The sequence below is a fragment of the Bos indicus x Bos taurus genome, chromosome 11 (assembly GCF_003369695.1).
Source record: "Bos indicus x Bos taurus breed Angus x Brahman F1 hybrid chromosome 11, Bos_hybrid_MaternalHap_v2.0, whole genome shotgun sequence".
NCBI classification, from domain to species: domain Eukaryota; kingdom Metazoa; phylum Chordata; class Mammalia; order Artiodactyla; family Bovidae; genus Bos; species Bos indicus x Bos taurus.
This window is the reverse complement of record NC_040086.1, coordinates 72176546-72193400: the sequence shown is the minus strand read 5'-3', so window position 1 is coordinate 72193400 and position 16855 is coordinate 72176546. Positions and strand designations below refer to the sequence as shown.

Genomic DNA, 16855 nt, shown 5'->3' with positions numbered 1-16855 from the left:
CTGAACAGCCTACTGACTTGTGTCAGATTTTAAGTTTTAAAGGTGACTGAATGACAGCACAGAGAGGTCAATGCCAATGAAAGAGAAGTTTAATGTTACAGTTCCTTTAAGAAGAAGAGGCACAGCTTACCAAACAGGACCACAGAGGGAAGCACCAATGTAGGTCAGAGGCAGAAAGGAGCAAGGGGAAGGCACAAGCCACAGCCTTTATTATGCTAGAAAAGCGAGACAGGGCAGGGTGAACAGTTTAGGGTTGACCAGCTTGAAAAACTTCAGAGGGCTTTGGGGGCACAGAGGCCGTCCCTAGTTGACGAGTTGGTTGGTTTAGGAAAGGGAGAATATTGGTTTGGTGTGTGAGAGTTGGATAAAGGAAGTGGTTCAGAGTATGGCCTCTAGGTTTTTTTTTTTTTTTTTTAATCTTTTGGTTGCACCGTGTAGCATGTGGGATCTTAGTTCCCCAACCAGGGATCAACCTCTCACCCCCTGCAATGCAAACTTGGGAGTCTTAACCACTGGGCCACCAGGGAAATCCCAGAGGATAGCCTTTGGATTGCAGGAGGGAGGTGAACAACTCTGGCTGTTAGTTTGGCCTTGTGATTAATTGATGCCAAATAGACAAATTCAGAATCTAAGAAAACACAATTAGAACACCTATCAGCACCCCAGCCTCTATGTGTCTGAGTCAGAATACACCATCTTCCTCTTCAAAACTTCCCCTCCCCCCATTTCCCTATCCCAGGGTCAAGTCCCATATGCATCCCTGAATCTACATAGTCAGAAAACTGGGGGTCATTCATGATTCCTCCTTCTTCCCCCACCTCCAACCTACTACCAAGTCCTATCAATTCTGCCTCCTATCTTAATAATCTTCAGGCTTCTCCTGAGCTTCCCCCAGGCCAGGCAGCCACGCTCCATGCCAAAGTTCTGTTAACAGCCTCTAACTGACCTTCTGTTCTCATCCCCCTCCAGTCCATTCTCCAAGTAACCTGAATGTTTCTTCTAAAACATAACTCTGATCATGTCACCCCTGCATGCTAAGTCGCTTCAGCTCATAACCCTAGACTGTAGCCTGCCAGGTTCCTCTGTCCATGGGATTCTCCAGGTTAGAATACTGGAGGGGGTTACCATTTCCTTCTCTGGGGGATCTTCCCCACCCAGGGATTAAACCTGCATCTCTTATGTCTCCTGCATTGGCAGGCAGGTTCTTTACCACTAGCAGCACATGGGAAGCCCAATCAAGTCACCCACTAAAACTCTTGGATGGCTTTCCTCCACCCATGGGATAAGCTCTAGCATCCTTTATGCAGCTGCCCACACCAGATTCCTGACCATCTCATATGCTCCAGCAACACCCAGTTTATTTTGGTTCCTTTCAGAAGCCTCACATCCAGGCTTTGGTTTGTGCTGTTCTCTCTTTTGGAACAACTACTCTGTCCCCTCTTCCACCTTGCCTTGGAAACTCCTTAAAAAAAAAAAAAAAATTCACCTTAAATGTGTTGTCATTTAACATCTGAGTATGCTTTCTCAGATTCATGGAGTCTGGGCACCTTCCCTAGGGCTCCCACAGCAGCTAGTACTTCCCTTATCTAGCACCATACCCTATTGCAGGGGTTCAACCCTGACTACACATTAGAGTCTTCCAGAAAACCTGTGAGTTATATTACTACCTAGGCTCCTCTCCAGACCAACCATATCAGGAGGTGGGGCCTGGGCACTTCCAGTGTTAGAAACTCACACACAATTCCAATCTTCAGTCAGGATTGAGAGCTATTGCTCTAGTAGATTACTGACTTGTTTCCATCTCCCAGTGAAGACAGGAACAGCATCCCAAGCTGGTAGAGTGATGGGTAAATATCTACTTTACGTGTGGACAGCATAGAGTGACACTATGCGTGGCTTTAACCCATGTGAATGTGACAGTGTGGAACGCCACTCATTCAGTAGCGGAACCCTAAGTGACACCGTGTGTGTCACAGTGTGAATGTGTCCTAGGACACTGTGTATGGTTGAACACTGGGACGGGAAGGATGTTACCACACGAGTGGCTGTGCCCTTTGTGTGTGACTGATGAATGGCTGGGGGACTCTAGCCAGGCTGTCAGCCTCGCCGCGCCGCCAGGGCAGGGTTTGAGGAAAAAGGAACTGGAGCTGCCCTTCACTAAGATGGCGACTGCAGGTCGCTAGTCCTCACAAGAGGCTGCACGGCCGGTGACCGTGAAGCGGAAGGAAGAGGCGCAGAGGCGCGAGACCAGGGCCGCAAGTAGTAAAGCCACTCGCAGGTCAGTCGGGTCAGCTCCACGCAGAGTGGCCGGCGCAGCCCGACCACCTACTCGGCGCCCTAGCACCGCCCCTCGCCACGCCCGCCGCCGGTGGGCGGGGCCCACATCCCCGAACCGCCAGGCGGTGGAGGCCGAACTTGCACAGGCCGTCCAATGGCGTGTAACGGGCGGGGCCCAGCGCGCACCTGCGCGTCTATTAATCGAAGTTCAAGCTCCGGATCCAGTCAAGAACTTGGGAATCGAAACTCGGCAACACAAGATGCTGAGCTCCTCTCAAAGCCCCCAGGACGACACCTGGACAGAGTCCTTCTCTCTGCTTTTGGGACTTGGCGCTGCCCTCTACTTGGGCTACTACTGGACATGGGTACCCCAGGTGGGTGCGGGTCCAGAGCTCTCGCTGGCGGGTTTAGGTTACTGGAGTTCAGGGGCCACTTCCAATCGGGGCTCGAGCCCTTTGTGGGAGCTGGCTTGGTTGGCTGTCCAGGTCCAGGTGAAATTTTGACGCCACAACCCCACCACTACTCCTGCCCTGCGCTCCAACCAGGCTCAGCTTTGCTATTAACACGGAAAAGAAAGTTGATTCTTTGTCTGCCTAGATTCTCTGCATTCTCCGCGTACTCCCTATACTCGCTGGGCCTCTCAGGTATCGGAAGGATGCTGTTGCTTATTATGCGGACCAACGCTTGCGGAAAGGCGGGGTGGAAGATATCCTGAGGTGACAGGGAGATACACACACTGTGGTTTTCTTTTTAGGCAGTCTACTGACTTCCTCGTTAGTTGCACTGAATGAAGAAACCAGTCTGTGGGGTGGTAACTCCTAACATCACCCCATCAGTAGGACCTTGCTTCTCTTAAGGACTGGCAGAGGTTCCTGCCTATCTCAGGAATACCCTAACTGTCCTTACTCATTGAGCCCTGTTTTAAGTTCTAGGCTCTCCATGTATAGTGCAGTGGAAAAGTCTGAAGAGGATGATTTTAATGAACTTGGAGAGTTTATTCTCACTGAAATTTGCATATCCCCCCAATCAAAATCTTTTAATTTTCATTAAACTCACAGTAGCTGAGTCTCGGAGAAGGCAATGGCAACCCACTCCAGTACTCTTGCCTGGAAAATCCCATGGACGGAGGAGCCTGGTGGGCTGCAGTCCATGGGGTCGAGAAGAGTCGGGCACGACTGAGTGACTTTCCTTTCACTTTTCACTTTCATGCATTGGAGAAGGAAATGGCAAGAACTCCAGTGTTCTTGCCTGGAGAATCCTAGGGACGGGTGAGCCTGGTGGGCTGCCGTCTATGGGATCGCACAGAGTCGGACATGAATGAAGCGACTTAGCAGCAGCAGCAGCTGAGTCTAACAAGAACTCAGCTTGACTGAAGTTTGATTGAAGCCCTTTAAAAAGATCTATAGGGAAATTTAATGTTACCTAAATTTTCCTATATTTGCAGAGCTTTATACATCCTATGTATTGTTTATAAAATATTTCTGCCTTAATAAAAGCAATTTTAAAAATCAAAACTTTACAATACCCTATAAACCTTACATGTCTGATTTGAAAAGTCAGTTAGAACACAGTTGTCCTTAACTAAACACTTTCCTTTGTTTGCAAACAGCCACAGAGAAATCAGAGACCTCTGCCACTATATACTACAAGCCCTTCTGTGAGTTCCAAATCCTGGTTAAAATCCAGGGCAAATGTCATTCTGGAGGCTCTGAGGACATGCTGTTCAGATTGTCCAGCTTGGCAATGGATTGGTATTGATTCACCAACAGTGATTAATGGCATCTTATTCATTAATTCTCAGGGATAAGTCAGGAAACACTTTAATAGAGTTAAAAGGAAATTCACATACATCAAACCTGTGATTTTATTAGCACTTGTTCTACACCTCTGAGGTGATTGACCAAATATTTAATAGATTGATGACTCAAAATCTTGGCAACTAGGAGATAATATAGTATAATGATTAAGAGCACAAGCTCTTGAGTCAGACAGACTTGGGTTTCAATTCCCAGCTCTACCACTAACTGGCTTTGGCACATTTTGTGCCCTGTGACACATATTCATACACGTTTCCACAGGGGGATCATAGGTAAGGTTTATAGGGTATTGTGAGGTGTGGATTTTCAAAGATATCTCAAACAGCTGTTGTGAAGGTTACAGGATATAATCATGTACAGTGCTTAGCACAGTATCTGGCACATAAGGAGCACTCAACAAATCTTACTAGTATTAGAGATAATACATATTTTTTACATTTTTAAATTGAAGTATAGTTGATTTACTTTGTTGTCTTAGTTTCTGCTATACAGAAAAGTGATTCAGTTATATTATATATATTATTTTTTAAAATATTCTTTTCCATTATGGTTTATCATAGGATATTGAATATAGTTCTCTGTGCTATCCAGTAGGATCTTGTTGTGTATCCATTCTATATATAAATGCTTACATTTGCTAACCCAACCTCCACTCCAACCCTCCCTCAGGCCCCTCCCCCTTGGTGACCACAAATCTGTTCTTTATGTCCATGAGTCTGTTTCTCTTTTGAAGATAGGTTTGTTTGTGTCATATTTTAGATTTCACATATAAGTGATATCACATGGTATTTGTCTTTCTCTTTCTGACATACTTCAGTCAGTATGATAATCTGTAGTTGCATCCTTGTTGCTGCAAATGGCATTATTTCCTGGGTTTTTATGGCTTAGTAGTATTCCATTGTATATAGGTATCGTATCTTTTTTATCCATCTGTCAATGGACATTTAGTTTGTTTCTATATCTTGGCTATTATAAATAGTGCTATTGTGAACATATGAACATAGAATATATCTTTTTGAATTAGAATTTTTTGTGGCTGTATGCCCAGGAGTGGAATTGCTGGATCATGAGATTTAGTTTTCTGTGGAACCTCCATACTGTTTTCCATAGTGGCTGTACCAACTTACATTCCCACCAACAGTGTAGGAGGGTTCTCTTTTTACCACATCCTTGTCAGCATTTATTATTTATAGAGCATTTAATGATGGCCATTTTGATTGGTAGTAGTTCACTATACCTCACTGTAGTTTTGATCTGCATTTCTCTATTAGACAGGCTGAGCATCTTTTCATGTGCCTATTAGCCGTTTGCATTTCTTCTTTGGAGACATGTCTATTTAGGTCTTCTGTCCATTTTTTGATTGGGTTGTCTATTTTTGTTGTTGCTGAGTTGTATGAACTGTTTGTATATTTTGGAAATTAAGCCCTTGTTGGTTGCGTTCTTTACCAAATATTTTTTCTCATTCTATAGGTTGGTTTTTCATTTTGTTTATGGTTTCCTTTGCTGTGCAAAAGGGTGTAAGCTTGATCAAATCCTATTTGCTTATTTTTGTTTTTATTTCTATTGCCTTGGGTAACTGACCTGAGAAAATATTGGTATGATTTATGTCAGAGAATGTTTTGCTTAATATCATTATTAATTCCACTTTGCCTTTTGCTTGCTGTGTGACTCTGGGCAAACAACTTAACCTTTGTCATAGTTTCATTTATAGTAAGGTTGGGTTTAGCCTAGTGCTAGCAAATAGCATATAGTGAATCACAGATGTTATTATTCCAGGGCTTAAGAACCAAGGTATGAGTCACAACAGTCATACTACCAACCTGGCCTCTCAAGTTCATCACTTACTTGGCCCCTTTTGACTACAGGAAGAGACAGGAGTCTGGTCCTCAGGTCCCCTCAGGCCTGCAACAGAAATGCCATTTCTGTTTTTTGATTCTGAGACCTTTTGTCTTTGTACAGCATACTCCCCATTTACAAGCCTTCTATGTGACAAGGCCCTCTCATTTACTTGATGTATATCCAGAAGAACCAAGCAGAGGGGTTGAAAGTTAGGGCTAAGCGCCCACTGACCTCATCTGCCCCCTCATCCTATCCCTGTTACCTTCCCCCTGGCTGGCAGGAAGAGAAAATCTGTTTACACTGGGACTATTCCTCCATTAAAGTACAGTCAACAGCAGGGGCTGTTAAGAAAACGAGGTGTTGTGGTAAAAAGAAGCCCTTCAGTTGCAAGCATGCACAGTAAGGGATGGGAACATATGACAATGGAGTGCTAAAATCAGGAGCCAGTGTGGCCAGAGATGGTTTTGAGATGACAGTGTGGGTAATTCAACTGCAAGGCAGAAGTCACAGGTTGAATGGTACTGCATTTCTTCAGCCTCTGCTCAGGACCCCAACCTTTCCTGCAGGAGATCAGCTGGGTAACTTATATTACTTGCTATCTCCAAAATGGGTTTGGGGCATGGATAGGCTGAGTGTGGAAGCTGGTTCAGGGTCAGTTCTGGAGAGGTGGCACTCTAGGTCTGGAATTTCCAGAGCTCTAGTGGGACTCCAGATTGAGGTATGCTAGATTTCTCACCCCCAGATGAGGCAGTGCCCTCCAGGCTGGCCTCTGGGAAGAGGTCTCTCTGGTGTTGGGCACCTCACTGGCTTGGTGCAAATATCAGGGGAGTGAGGCCAATGGTTTTTTGTGGTTACAGAGGCCACAGCTGGTGACTGGGTCTCGATTTCTGGCCTTCCTGGAGCAACACTGTCCAGTCACTCTGGAGACTTTCTATCCTACACTCTGGTGTTTTGAGGGGCGGCTACAAACCATCTTCAGAGTCTTACTGCAGTCCCGGCTGGTAGTCCCTTACTCGAGGTAAGAGAAACAGATGGAGTGAATAGGAAGCTGCAAATATAAGGAAATCTTTATAGGGAATAAAATTATTTGGCTGTGTCAGGTCTTAATTGTGGCACTCGGGATCTTTTGTTGCGGCACACTAATTCTCCAGTTGTGCCAGGCAAGCTCAGGTTGTGGCCTGCAGGCTCCAGAGTACATGGGCTTCAGTAGTTGTGGCACGGAGGCTAAGTTGCTTCATGATATGTGGGATCTTAGTTCTCCAACCAGGGATCGAATCCACGTCCTCTGCACTGGAAGGTGGATTCTTAACCACTGGACCACCAACTTAGTCCCTCATCTACCTCTTTTAAAATGGAGGTAACCTTCACTCCATCTACCTCAGTGTGCTGAGGGTAACCAGGGTGGCTATATGGAAGAGCTTATGTACAACCATGAGGTAATTTAATATTCAATCTTTTATGTCCCCATTATACCTTGTTATGATCTTCAGGTTTTGTGCAATACGTGCCCTCAAATGATGAGAAATTGTGGGAGTTGATTGGGGAGGGAGAGGAAGGTAAAAAAATCTTTTGAAGTACATGGACTTCCTAATCCTAATAGTATCTTTGTGTGCCTTTTTCTCCAAAACCACAGTGAAGTTCTCGAAACTCCAGATGGAGGCCAGATCCTCCTAGACTGGGCCAGCCAATCTAACAGTCAGTACCCCGACCCTAGCACCCAGCCCACTGTATTACTGCTTCCTGGCATCACAGGCAGTAGTCAGGAGACATATATCTTGCACCTAGTTGATCAAGCTTTGAAGGATGGCTACAGGTAAGGATGGGAGCAGCCCAGAGAACTGGGTGATGTCTAATAACTTGTAATTGTGTGTGTGGTGGGGTGGGATGGGGGCGGTGTCAATTCAGACCCTGCTAGCTCTGGGGAGGTGCCATATGAAGGGCACTTTATGACTGAGGTCTTTCTGAAAGGTACCAGGAGGGGAGAAGAGCCTGTAGGGAGGGTCTGGCTAACATGTACCTGTGTGTGCCACAGGGCTGTTGTATTTAATAACCGGGGCTGCCGCGGGGAAGAACTACTGGTGAGTACCCTCCTTCCTCTAGTGGTCCTTCACTCCGCCTCTTCGGATATCCTGGGTCCTGCACCTCTACCTACCTGTCTTCCATTTCTTGAGTCCTTTCATTTTTCTGCCTTCTGTCCAAGGCCCCCCTCTCTACCCAATGATCCAGTTTGCCTCAGACCCATAGGGCCTTCTGTGCCAGCAACACTGAAGATCTGGTGACAGTCATCAACCACATAAAGAGTCGCTACCCCCAAGCCCCACTGCTGGCTGTGGGCATCTCTCTCGGAGGGTAAAGATTGCCTCACTTAACCCAAAGGCCCAGTCTTCCTTCCCCCCTTCCCTCCTCCACATCCTCTCCCCATCTCCAGTCCTGACTCCCCAGTGCCGACCCTTCTCTCACGGCCTGGTCCAACCCTGCAGGATATTAGTGCTGAATCACCTGGCTCGGACGGGACGGGCAGCAGGCCTGGTGGCAGCACTGACTCTGTCTGCGTGCTGGGACTCCTTTGAGACCACCCGCTCCCTGGAGACCCCCCTGAACTCCCTGCTCTTCAATCACCGCCTCACTGCTGGGCTCTGTCAAGTCGTGAACCGGTAGGGTCCTGATGAGCAGCAAAGGGCAGAGAACAGGGAAGGATGGCACATGCCAGGCCCTCCCAGTGCTCGGGTCAGCTCCGTGTGTGTACTTTTCTCCATTGAGATAAGACCGAGGGTGGCTCTGGGTCGGGTCCGGGTGCAGAGCCAAACCTCTGTTCTTTTGTAGAAACAGAAAGGTGATGGATAACGTGGTGAATGTCGACTTTGTCCTACAGGTGTGGTCTTCCAGCTCTCCCCTTTGCCCCATATTGTTCTTCCCACATCTTATTCCCTTGTCCTCATCCTAGCCTATCCCGCCTTCTACCACCTGCAGGCCCGCACCATCCGCGAATTTGATGAGCGCTACACAGCTGTGGTCTTTGGCTATCAAGACTGTACTGCCTACTACCAAGCAGCCAGTCCAAGAACCAAGGTCAATGCCATCCAGATCCCTGTGCTCTGTCTCAACGCAGCTGATGACCCTTTCTCCCCCGTTGACGGTGAGCACCGGGGATCCAGATGCTTTAGGCCCCAGGGGAAATGGGCCGTGTGTGAGGTGCAAGTGGAGAGCACCTGGACCCTTGGCAGAGGCCAGGGCTCCTAACCTCCTTTCCGACTCTTCTCGCCCCAGCTCTTCCCCTACAGGCTGCCCAACACTCTCTCCACGTTGCACTGCTAGTTACGGCCCGGGGCGGCCACATCGGCTTCCTGGAAGGACTGCTTCCCTGGCAGCATTGCTACATGAGCCGCCTCCTGCATCAGTACGCCGAAGCCATCTTCCAGCACCCGGCGGAGTTGCCGGGCCCCAGGTCACCTACCCCTTCAGAGGCAGGCAAGAGCTGACAAGAGTCTTAGTTCAGTCTTCCCTTGTTTATTAAATATCAACTTTTCATGCCAAATGGGCTGAAGTTCCTTTTCCCTTTCCTCAAGGCTAGGGCAGACTCTCCAGGAACTTACTGCATATGGCCTGGTGGGCTTGGAGCTACCCAGTGGAACCCAAAGATTACTGCCTGCATCTTCATTCTGCTCCTTCCTTCCCTAATAGCAAGTCCCAGGCCACTGCAGGCCCCCAGCAAATCCCAGGGCCTCATGTGAAGAGCAACTGGCCATAAGGCTGTGGGGTACGAGGAGAAAATGATTGTTTCTGCAGGAAGGACAGCACAGCAGTGCCTCCAAGTTCTTGGGCATCTTCACATATTTCTGGAGAAAAAGTTCAAGCTCAACTCTGGAGCCCCTGGTAGACAGTGGGAAGGAGGCAAGTGGTACGGCCTGGCCCTCAGACACCACTGTCCTGGGCGGATCCACAGATGATGAACACAAGGTTCCCAGGACTCAGGGTTGCACAGGGCCAGAGCCAGGCTTTAACTGGGAAGGGCAGGCACTGCCCATCAGTCTCATCGTGGCAACCTCAGCTGTGGACCCAGGTGGAGTGAGCAGTGGGCTCCAGGCCCCTGTTCTGGTCTAGAAGGTGGCAGTGTCCAAGCCCCTGGTTCCCTGGGAGCAGGGAGGCTAAAGAAAACCTGGAAAGGCACTCTGGAGCAGCAGGATAGTCATAACAATAAGCCCAACACACAGCAGCAGCAGCAGCCACACAGGAGCACTTCCTGCAGGAGGGAGAAGGGAAGAATTCAGAAGGCAAAGGAGTGGCATTGCAGCCCAGAGAACAGAACCATTCAAGGAGGGGACAGGTGACTATAGACAAGCATCCTATTCTCCGGGGGGGCAAGTTTCTGCTCCAGCTAAAGGGGGAGTGGTACTCCTACCCCACCTCAAGGACTCACGTCGTGAGGGCAGCAGGTGCAGCTGGCAACGACTATCCACAGCCACAGAGAACAGAGCAGTTTCGTGGGACCCAAGGAGCTCTGGACCACGACCTTTCTCAGGCAGAAAGGCCACATCTGTCACCACAATGCCATGGGCCTCCTTCACATAGTACAGACGCTGGGGACAAGAGGAAAGCTAGTGAGGGAAAGACCAGTTGGGAAGATTCCTTCTGGAAAACACACGCTCTGCCCCCAGACTTTCCCTCTACAGGCTGGGCCCGACACCTTCGTGCACACTCAGTGAAGGAGGCCTAGAATCTCTACCCCAGAGAGCCCTCAGGGCTGTGCCCAGGTCCATCCATTACCTGGAGCGAGAAAGCTATGTAGATGGCAACAGAGCCAGTGACCGTGCCCAGGCCCAGAAAAGTGCCCGATTCACTGCAACAAAAAAACGCTCACTGTCCTGGAATCCTGTGCAGCAGCAACAGCCCCCAGGGATGTGGGCAGCATGTCTCCTTAAGCTGCCCCGGGCACCCTCACACCCAGCCAAGCCACCGCTGTCTCATACCTGACACTAAGGCAGGAGATGACTTCATGGCCACAGGGCCTGGTCCGAAGGGGCAGGAACGTGGAGCTATCCCAGGCTGTGAGGTAGCAGGGCAGGGGCTGGCGCAGACGCTTGTGGGGAATCTGCACCGTGAAGAGTCGCAGACCGGCAGGCTGGTCTGGAACCTGCCCAAACCTTGGGGCCGGGCGAGAGGCTGTTCAGCTCCCGGGGCCTGCCCAGCCCTCCTGTACCCTGGTCAGGTCTGGGGTAACACCCAACAAGGCTCCGATCCCCTCCCCACCAGCTTCCCCCCGGCCTTTTCCCACTCCCCCACCACATCTAGGCTGTGCCTCTTTCAGCCACCCTCTGGGGTCTTCACACCTGCAGGCCTGGTAGCGATAAGGCGTGTTAGAAAACGTGGGTCCATTCTCTTGCCAGTGCAGCTGTGTCACCAGCTGATCCTTCTGCCACACGGAAGCCTTAAGGTCCCAGCCCACAGTTACCAACTAGTCAGGGATCAAGATTCCAAGGATGGACAGTTAGGGGGATCCACTTACTGGACAAGCAGCATAATCACCTACTTTCTCCACCCTGTTACCTCCTCACCTTGCCATCAGGCCCCAGAGCTAGGTCTTCAATCTCCCCTTCGTGGGCTTTGAACTCCAGAACCTTCTCTAAGGTGGGTACCTGCAGCCAAACCACCACCACAGTCAGCCTAGGCACCCAGCAAGAGTGCAAATGATACCCACTCCTCTTCTCTACTAATGGCCACTCGGTGCAGGCTTTACTCACAAGCTTCCCAGGACCCAGGTTCAGTTTCTCACAATTCTGGCCTTGCCGTTACTGACACTCATCCTCTACCTCCCCAAACCACACCTTCCAGACACGAACGCAGCCATCTGTCCCTCCAGTGGCAAGCAAGGTATTATCATGGTTGAAGCACACAACTTTCTGCAGTGGATCACGGCTGAAGTCTGTCTGCACTTCGTGCAAATTCTCTACGCTGAATTCCACCCCCTCCTGGTGGGTTTCAGCGCCAGACTTCTTCTCTGCTGGGGCTGCCCCTTTCCTTTGCCGAGGCCCCTGCTCCTTGGAACCTGCAACACAAACAGCCTGCCAGGTTCCAGGCTTCTAGAGTAAGTCCTACTGGCCCTTTCCAGTGGTGAACATCAGCTTCTCTCTTGCTACCGTAATCCCACCTCCAGCCCCACTTCTTCAGAGACCAAGATGAGCAAGAATTCACTAATTTAACCCTTTGCCCAAAGCTAGCGGGGAGGCTCTCACCTGCCTTCTCTGCCTTGTTTTTGCCCTTCTGCTGATGGATCTGGAAGCGCAGGAGCTGACAGTGGGCATCCTGCCCTGCAGCAAGGATGTTACCAGCCAGCGCCAAGTTCATGGTGGCCCGTGTCTCTGTGTCATGAGAGTGTAGTAAAGAGGCGCTGAGGCGCCCATTAATCTGCTCCAGCTGCAGAAAGTGCTGTGGGAGAGGGAACCAGGACAAGCAAGGTTCAGAGAGCACCTCAAGGGCAAACTTACATCCTGTAGTCAGAAGCCCCAACCCCTCTGCTACCTGCATTTTCTAGTTTAAAGACTTTTTCCAAACTTTTTTCTTTTTTGAGCCTCACTCATGTGTACTGGTCTTCGCTGGTGGCTCAGACGGTAAAGAATCTACTGCAGTGTAGGAGACCCAGGTTCGACCCCTGGGTTGGGAAGATCCCCTGGAGAAGGGAATGGCTACCCACTCCAGTATTCTTGCCTGAAGAATTCCATGGAAAGAGAAGCCTGTCGGTCTACAGTCCATGGGGTAGCAGAATCGGACACGACTGAGCGACTATTATTTTCACTTTTTTTTTCACTTTCTTGCGTACAGCAAACAAGGCTGGGATTATCATGTCTAGTCTGCAAAACAACATGGTAACTCTCAAACGAGTGAAGAATCCTCCTACCTTATATTCCACTCTCGCCGCTACCAGTGGGCAGACAGACAAGTCTAATGCAGCCTCCACAAGAAAGCCAGGTTACAACCCCTGGAGTTGATTCCTGAGATCGAATTGAAGCGTTCCTGCCTAGGCAGCGCTGTGTGCAGTTTTCACTTTACTTTAGGAGCCTCTCAATTCACCAGTGAGTGGTTCAAGACAAATTCGCGCCGGGACGCCCGGCACGCCGCGGTTCCCACCCGGGACGGGCAGGGTCCGAAGCGGGGATGCGGCCCGCTCCCCGACCTCCGGGAATCGCCCTCAGCCCGCTGTGCGACCCAGCCCCAGCGGGCCTATATACTCACCACGCCATTCTTTATGCCGGTCTTGGCGGCACCTCCTCCGCCCGCAGCGATGAGCAGCCCCGCGCTGGGGTCGACCCGAAGCGCATACAACGGGAACGGGGCCCGGTACAGCTCTGGCGTCCGGCGCCGACCCATCCCGCTCGCCGCGCGCTTCACTGTCGGCGCCAAGGTCCCCGGGACATGCCGCGCCCGGCCTTCGACTGCTGTCCCGGCCGCTGTGGACCTTGGTCCGGTCCCTGCCGAGAGGACTCCAGACCCTCTCACACCCGCCGAGCTGCCGAAACTCTAATCACACTGTAAGTATCCCTAACACTGCCCGGGGCCGTATAACCCGGTCTCGCAGATGCGCAGCGCGCAAGCGCACCCAGACCGCTCTCCTCGCGCAGGCGCAGAGCCACCGATACGCGTCAGCACTAGCCGGCATCTGGCTGGCGGAACCCGGCCGTGTGAATTCCGTTCTCCGCTTTCAGATGATGGCACACTACGCCATCTTTCTGCGGGGCGGTGGAGGCGGGCGGCTGCTTCACGGAAACGTCTGGCTCGGGGCGGGGGCAGGCTAAAAGATTAAGGGAGGTTAATAAGCCTTTAATAAATCCTCGGATCAGGGCTGTCCACACTTCAAGAGTGACATGCAGACTCGTCAAGCAGTAGCCCTTAGGTTTACCGCCCCGCCCTGAGACAAAGTGATTTAATCCAAGGTCACACTTCTGGCTTTCTTGCCTCTTAAACGGAGGCAGCGTGGACTTGAAAAGAAACTTGGCTTCAAATCCCGATGCCACCGCTTCGTAGTATGAGGAAGCTACTATTTACAATGAACACCAGTCCTACAAAGTTTGCAGAGGTGGGAGCTGGCTATTCTCTACGCCCCACACCCTCTCCAGGCACCTCAGGGTTCATGGGTAGATAGGCAACTTGACCCCCAGGCAGTTGAAGGTCTCTGCCTAGCCCCCATCCTCCTGAGAGGGCCCTTGGGTTTTTGATCTCCATCCAATGTGGGGATTCCCTCTTTCTCTGCAGTGAACCCTAGGCCTGCCCTTCCCTTCAAGGAAACACCTTCTGCTGCTCCCCTGGCGACATCAGCATGAGTCTTTGTTAATCTGAAGTGTAACCAGAGGAAGGGGCCCAGTGGCTTCATCTCTGGGGATGCCATTAACTGTCCCATCAAATTGAGTTAAATGTTTGAAGGGCCTGGCAGAGCCTTCTGCACCTCTCAGTTGCTCAGGTCTTGTGGGTCCCTTGACCTCTTCAGATATACTGCATACACTATCCTTGACCATTCTGTTAACTTTGACTCTCCTGCACCCCTTGTTGGGTTCTGGTCACCCTGCAGGTACAGCCACCCACAGTATCTGCTCAGCAAGATGCAAACACAAGTTTTGCAGGGTCAGGCTTTTTTTTTTTTTTTTAATTGGTTACACAGAAGGCTGAGTGGGGCCTCAGATGCCCTTGGTCCTCTTCAGCCAGGAGAAAGCAGACTCCACAAGGGGCTCCCAGGGTTCAGGACTGGAGAACACACCTGACCTCCAGCCAGCCAGCCCTTCAGAGTGTCTCGGGGGCTCCCTGAGGTCTGGAGCCGAGCAGGGCTGGTGGGATTCAGAAGAGGTGCTCCAGGGGGCCTCCGTGGCTCTGGAACTAGAGTGGTGACTTTTGGGGAATGGGCCCTAGAGAGGCAGGTCTCTTTGGGGCAGAGGAAGGCCTGGGCTTCAAGTGGACCGTAGCCTGCTTTGGTGCCTGAGTTAGAGACTCTGAATGGCGTGTGGAGTTTAGTGACTGACGGTCTACAGACCTGAAGCTCCCGTTCTGGGACAGGGTGCCTGCCCCTAGATCTGCCTTGGCTGGAGCTGCTGGGGCTTGAGCTACCTGGGCTTGACACCCACTGGCCTGAGCAGCCTTGGCCTGAGGCCCTGCTTCCTCCGGCCTTCTTTTTGGCAGCAGATGTAGAGCCTTGGCCTGGCCCTGAGGCAGGCGGAGGCCAAAGCCAATGCCCATGCGGAGTGGTCCAGATTCCTTGCCCTGGGCACAGGGCAGCAGCTGGGGGAAAGCAAGCAGCCTGGGTCCAGTCCTGTACCTGGGGATGGGGCAAGAGGGGGTGCGGAGCCGGAGACACACCAGGCATACAGGGTATTCCACGACCGGGGCCTTGTCGGTTTGGCCTAGCCACAGGCGCTGCAAAAGCAGTAGCTGCAAGTCGTGGGCGATACGACGGTGCCCCAGATGGAGCACCAGGGCTTGGGCCAGGGCTCCTGGGTCCTTGAACTCTGCAGGGTCCTTCCCGCTTGCCACGCATACCCCCTCCGCCCCAGGGGACCTGGTGTTCCTGTACTGATGCGAGTGCCATGCCTGGCTGTTAGAGTGGACCCCACGAGAAGGTGGGCTGGGGCTCGGGGACGTGAGAGTGGAGGTAGGTAGATCTTCGAGGTGGAAAGGTGACTGGCAAGGTGAGTGGGGGAAAGAGGAATTCTGTGGCTGAGAGGGCGAGGAGTGAGTGAGGGTAGCAGAGGGGTATAGCCGGCGGGAAGGTGAGGAAGAACAGGGAGGGGAGAGAGAGAGGCAATTCTGATGAAAGAAAGTGGGGGAATTTGAGAGAGAAGAAGAGTAGGGATGTAGGACAAAGTCCGAATTTGAATCAGAAGAGTAGAGATGGGACCCCGCAGAGTGGGACCGTGGGGGAGGAGAGCAAGATGGCTGGGTGGAGCGGAGTGATTGTTGGCGAGGCTGAGGTTGTAGGTTATAGAAAAGGGAGTCTTCAGTTTGTGAGGGGCCCTGAGGGGGCCGCCCAGGGGACGCTGTGTTCCGTAGCAGCACCTGGGCCTTGTTTGGAGGCAACATTGCCTTGAATCCGGAAGGGACTGGGGCCTCAAGACCAGAGACGAGAGACCTCGCAGACGCAAGACCAGTATCTCTGAAGCCTGAAGTGGCTGAGAAATCAAAACCTTCTGTGCACAGAATGTGGCTCCAGCCTGGTAGTTGGTGTGGCTCTTGGTGGCATACGAAGGAGCCACCCAGCCCTGGAGCAGCAGGTTCTCTGAGTGTTCAGGCAGGAGCTTGGCTCTAAATGTGGTCTCTCACTTCTTTGCAGCCGGCCATTGATGAGGGGTGGAGGGCACGGAGGATCTGAACTGCCTCTTGGGAGCTGAGGGGCAGCAACAGTTATCTGGGTGGGCCAGGGAGGAAGACACAGCCCATAGGATCTGTAGAGAAAGAAACAGAGCCCATGACACGGGGAGACTGGGTCCATTTCTGGCTCTGGTTTATGTACTGTGTATGGGCTGGTTCACCACGATCCTAAATCCATACCACCCCTGGGGTCAGAAGAGCTGGCAAAAAGCTCCAGAGAAGGTGAGAATGGAGGAGGAGAGGAGAGGCAAGGGAGGGTAGGGTGGAGAGGATGGAGTTAGAGGAGGGGAATTGGGAGATGGAGACTGAGATGGAACTAGGAATTGAGGGTGTTCTGGTCCTGGGAACTCTTACCAATAAAGGTTCCTCTGGGCTGTTTCTCAAGGCACTTGAGCAATGAGGGGACCTTGGAGAGAGGGAAATAGAGTCAACAAATGGTGGATATGCCCCTCTCTGCCCCCAGCGTCTGTCAACCTAAACTCACTCTGACTCAGATTTTGGTCTGAGTCTTGCCCTCAGTCCTTGTTCAGCCAGGAGGAGGTCTTCTATTACGGGTTTTCTTTCTCTTAAATCCAAAT

General features: G+C 51.3%; 3 protein-coding genes across 6 annotated transcripts; 1 reads left to right on the top strand and 2 right to left on the bottom strand.

The window, feature by feature from the left end:
- Positions 1–2420: 2420 nt before the first annotated feature.
- Positions 2421–9468, top strand: ABHD1 (abhydrolase domain containing 1). Of its 2 annotated transcripts, XM_027555849.1 has the most exons (9): positions 2430–2651; positions 6791–6951; positions 7567–7746; positions 7966–8011; positions 8170–8282; positions 8414–8587; positions 8757–8805; positions 8904–9069; positions 9201–9468. In XM_027555849.1, exons 1-9 carry the CDS (start codon positions 2538–2540, stop codon positions 9410–9412), a joined length of 1215 nt encoding a protein of 404 aa, XP_027411650.1. In that variant the 5' UTR covers positions 2430–2537; the 3' UTR covers positions 9413–9468. The 2 variants fall into 2 exon arrangements, with proteins under 2 accessions (XP_027411651.1, XP_027411650.1); XM_027555850.1 differs by lacking the exon at positions 8757–8805 and having other exon boundaries at positions 2421–2651; positions 9201–9420.
- PREB (prolactin regulatory element binding) lies at positions 9425–13581 on the bottom strand. 3 transcript variants are annotated; one of them, XM_027555845.1, is made up of 9 exons: positions 13161–13581; positions 12164–12356; positions 11756–11976; positions 11486–11566; positions 11261–11385; positions 10901–11074; positions 10698–10770; positions 10351–10510; positions 9425–10173 (listed from the first exon to the last, which is right to left on the bottom strand). In XM_027555845.1, the coding sequence occupies exons 1-9, from the start codon at positions 13293–13295 to the stop codon at positions 10079–10081; spliced, it is 1257 nt and encodes a 418-aa protein (XP_027411646.1). In that variant the 5' UTR covers positions 13296–13581; the 3' UTR covers positions 9425–10078. The 3 variants fall into 3 exon arrangements, with proteins under 3 accessions (XP_027411646.1, XP_027411648.1, XP_027411649.1); XM_027555847.1 differs by lacking the exon at positions 11486–11566; XM_027555848.1 differs by lacking the exon at positions 10351–10510 and having other exon boundaries at positions 10120–10173.
- A 90-nt stretch (positions 13582–13671) lies between these two features.
- PRR30 (proline rich 30) lies at positions 13672–16516 on the bottom strand. Its single transcript, XM_027555851.1, has one exon. It carries the CDS (start codon positions 15987–15989, stop codon positions 14793–14795), a length of 1197 nt encoding a protein of 398 aa, XP_027411652.1. The 5' UTR covers positions 15990–16516; the 3' UTR covers positions 13672–14792.
- Positions 16517–16855: the final 339 nt, after the last annotated feature.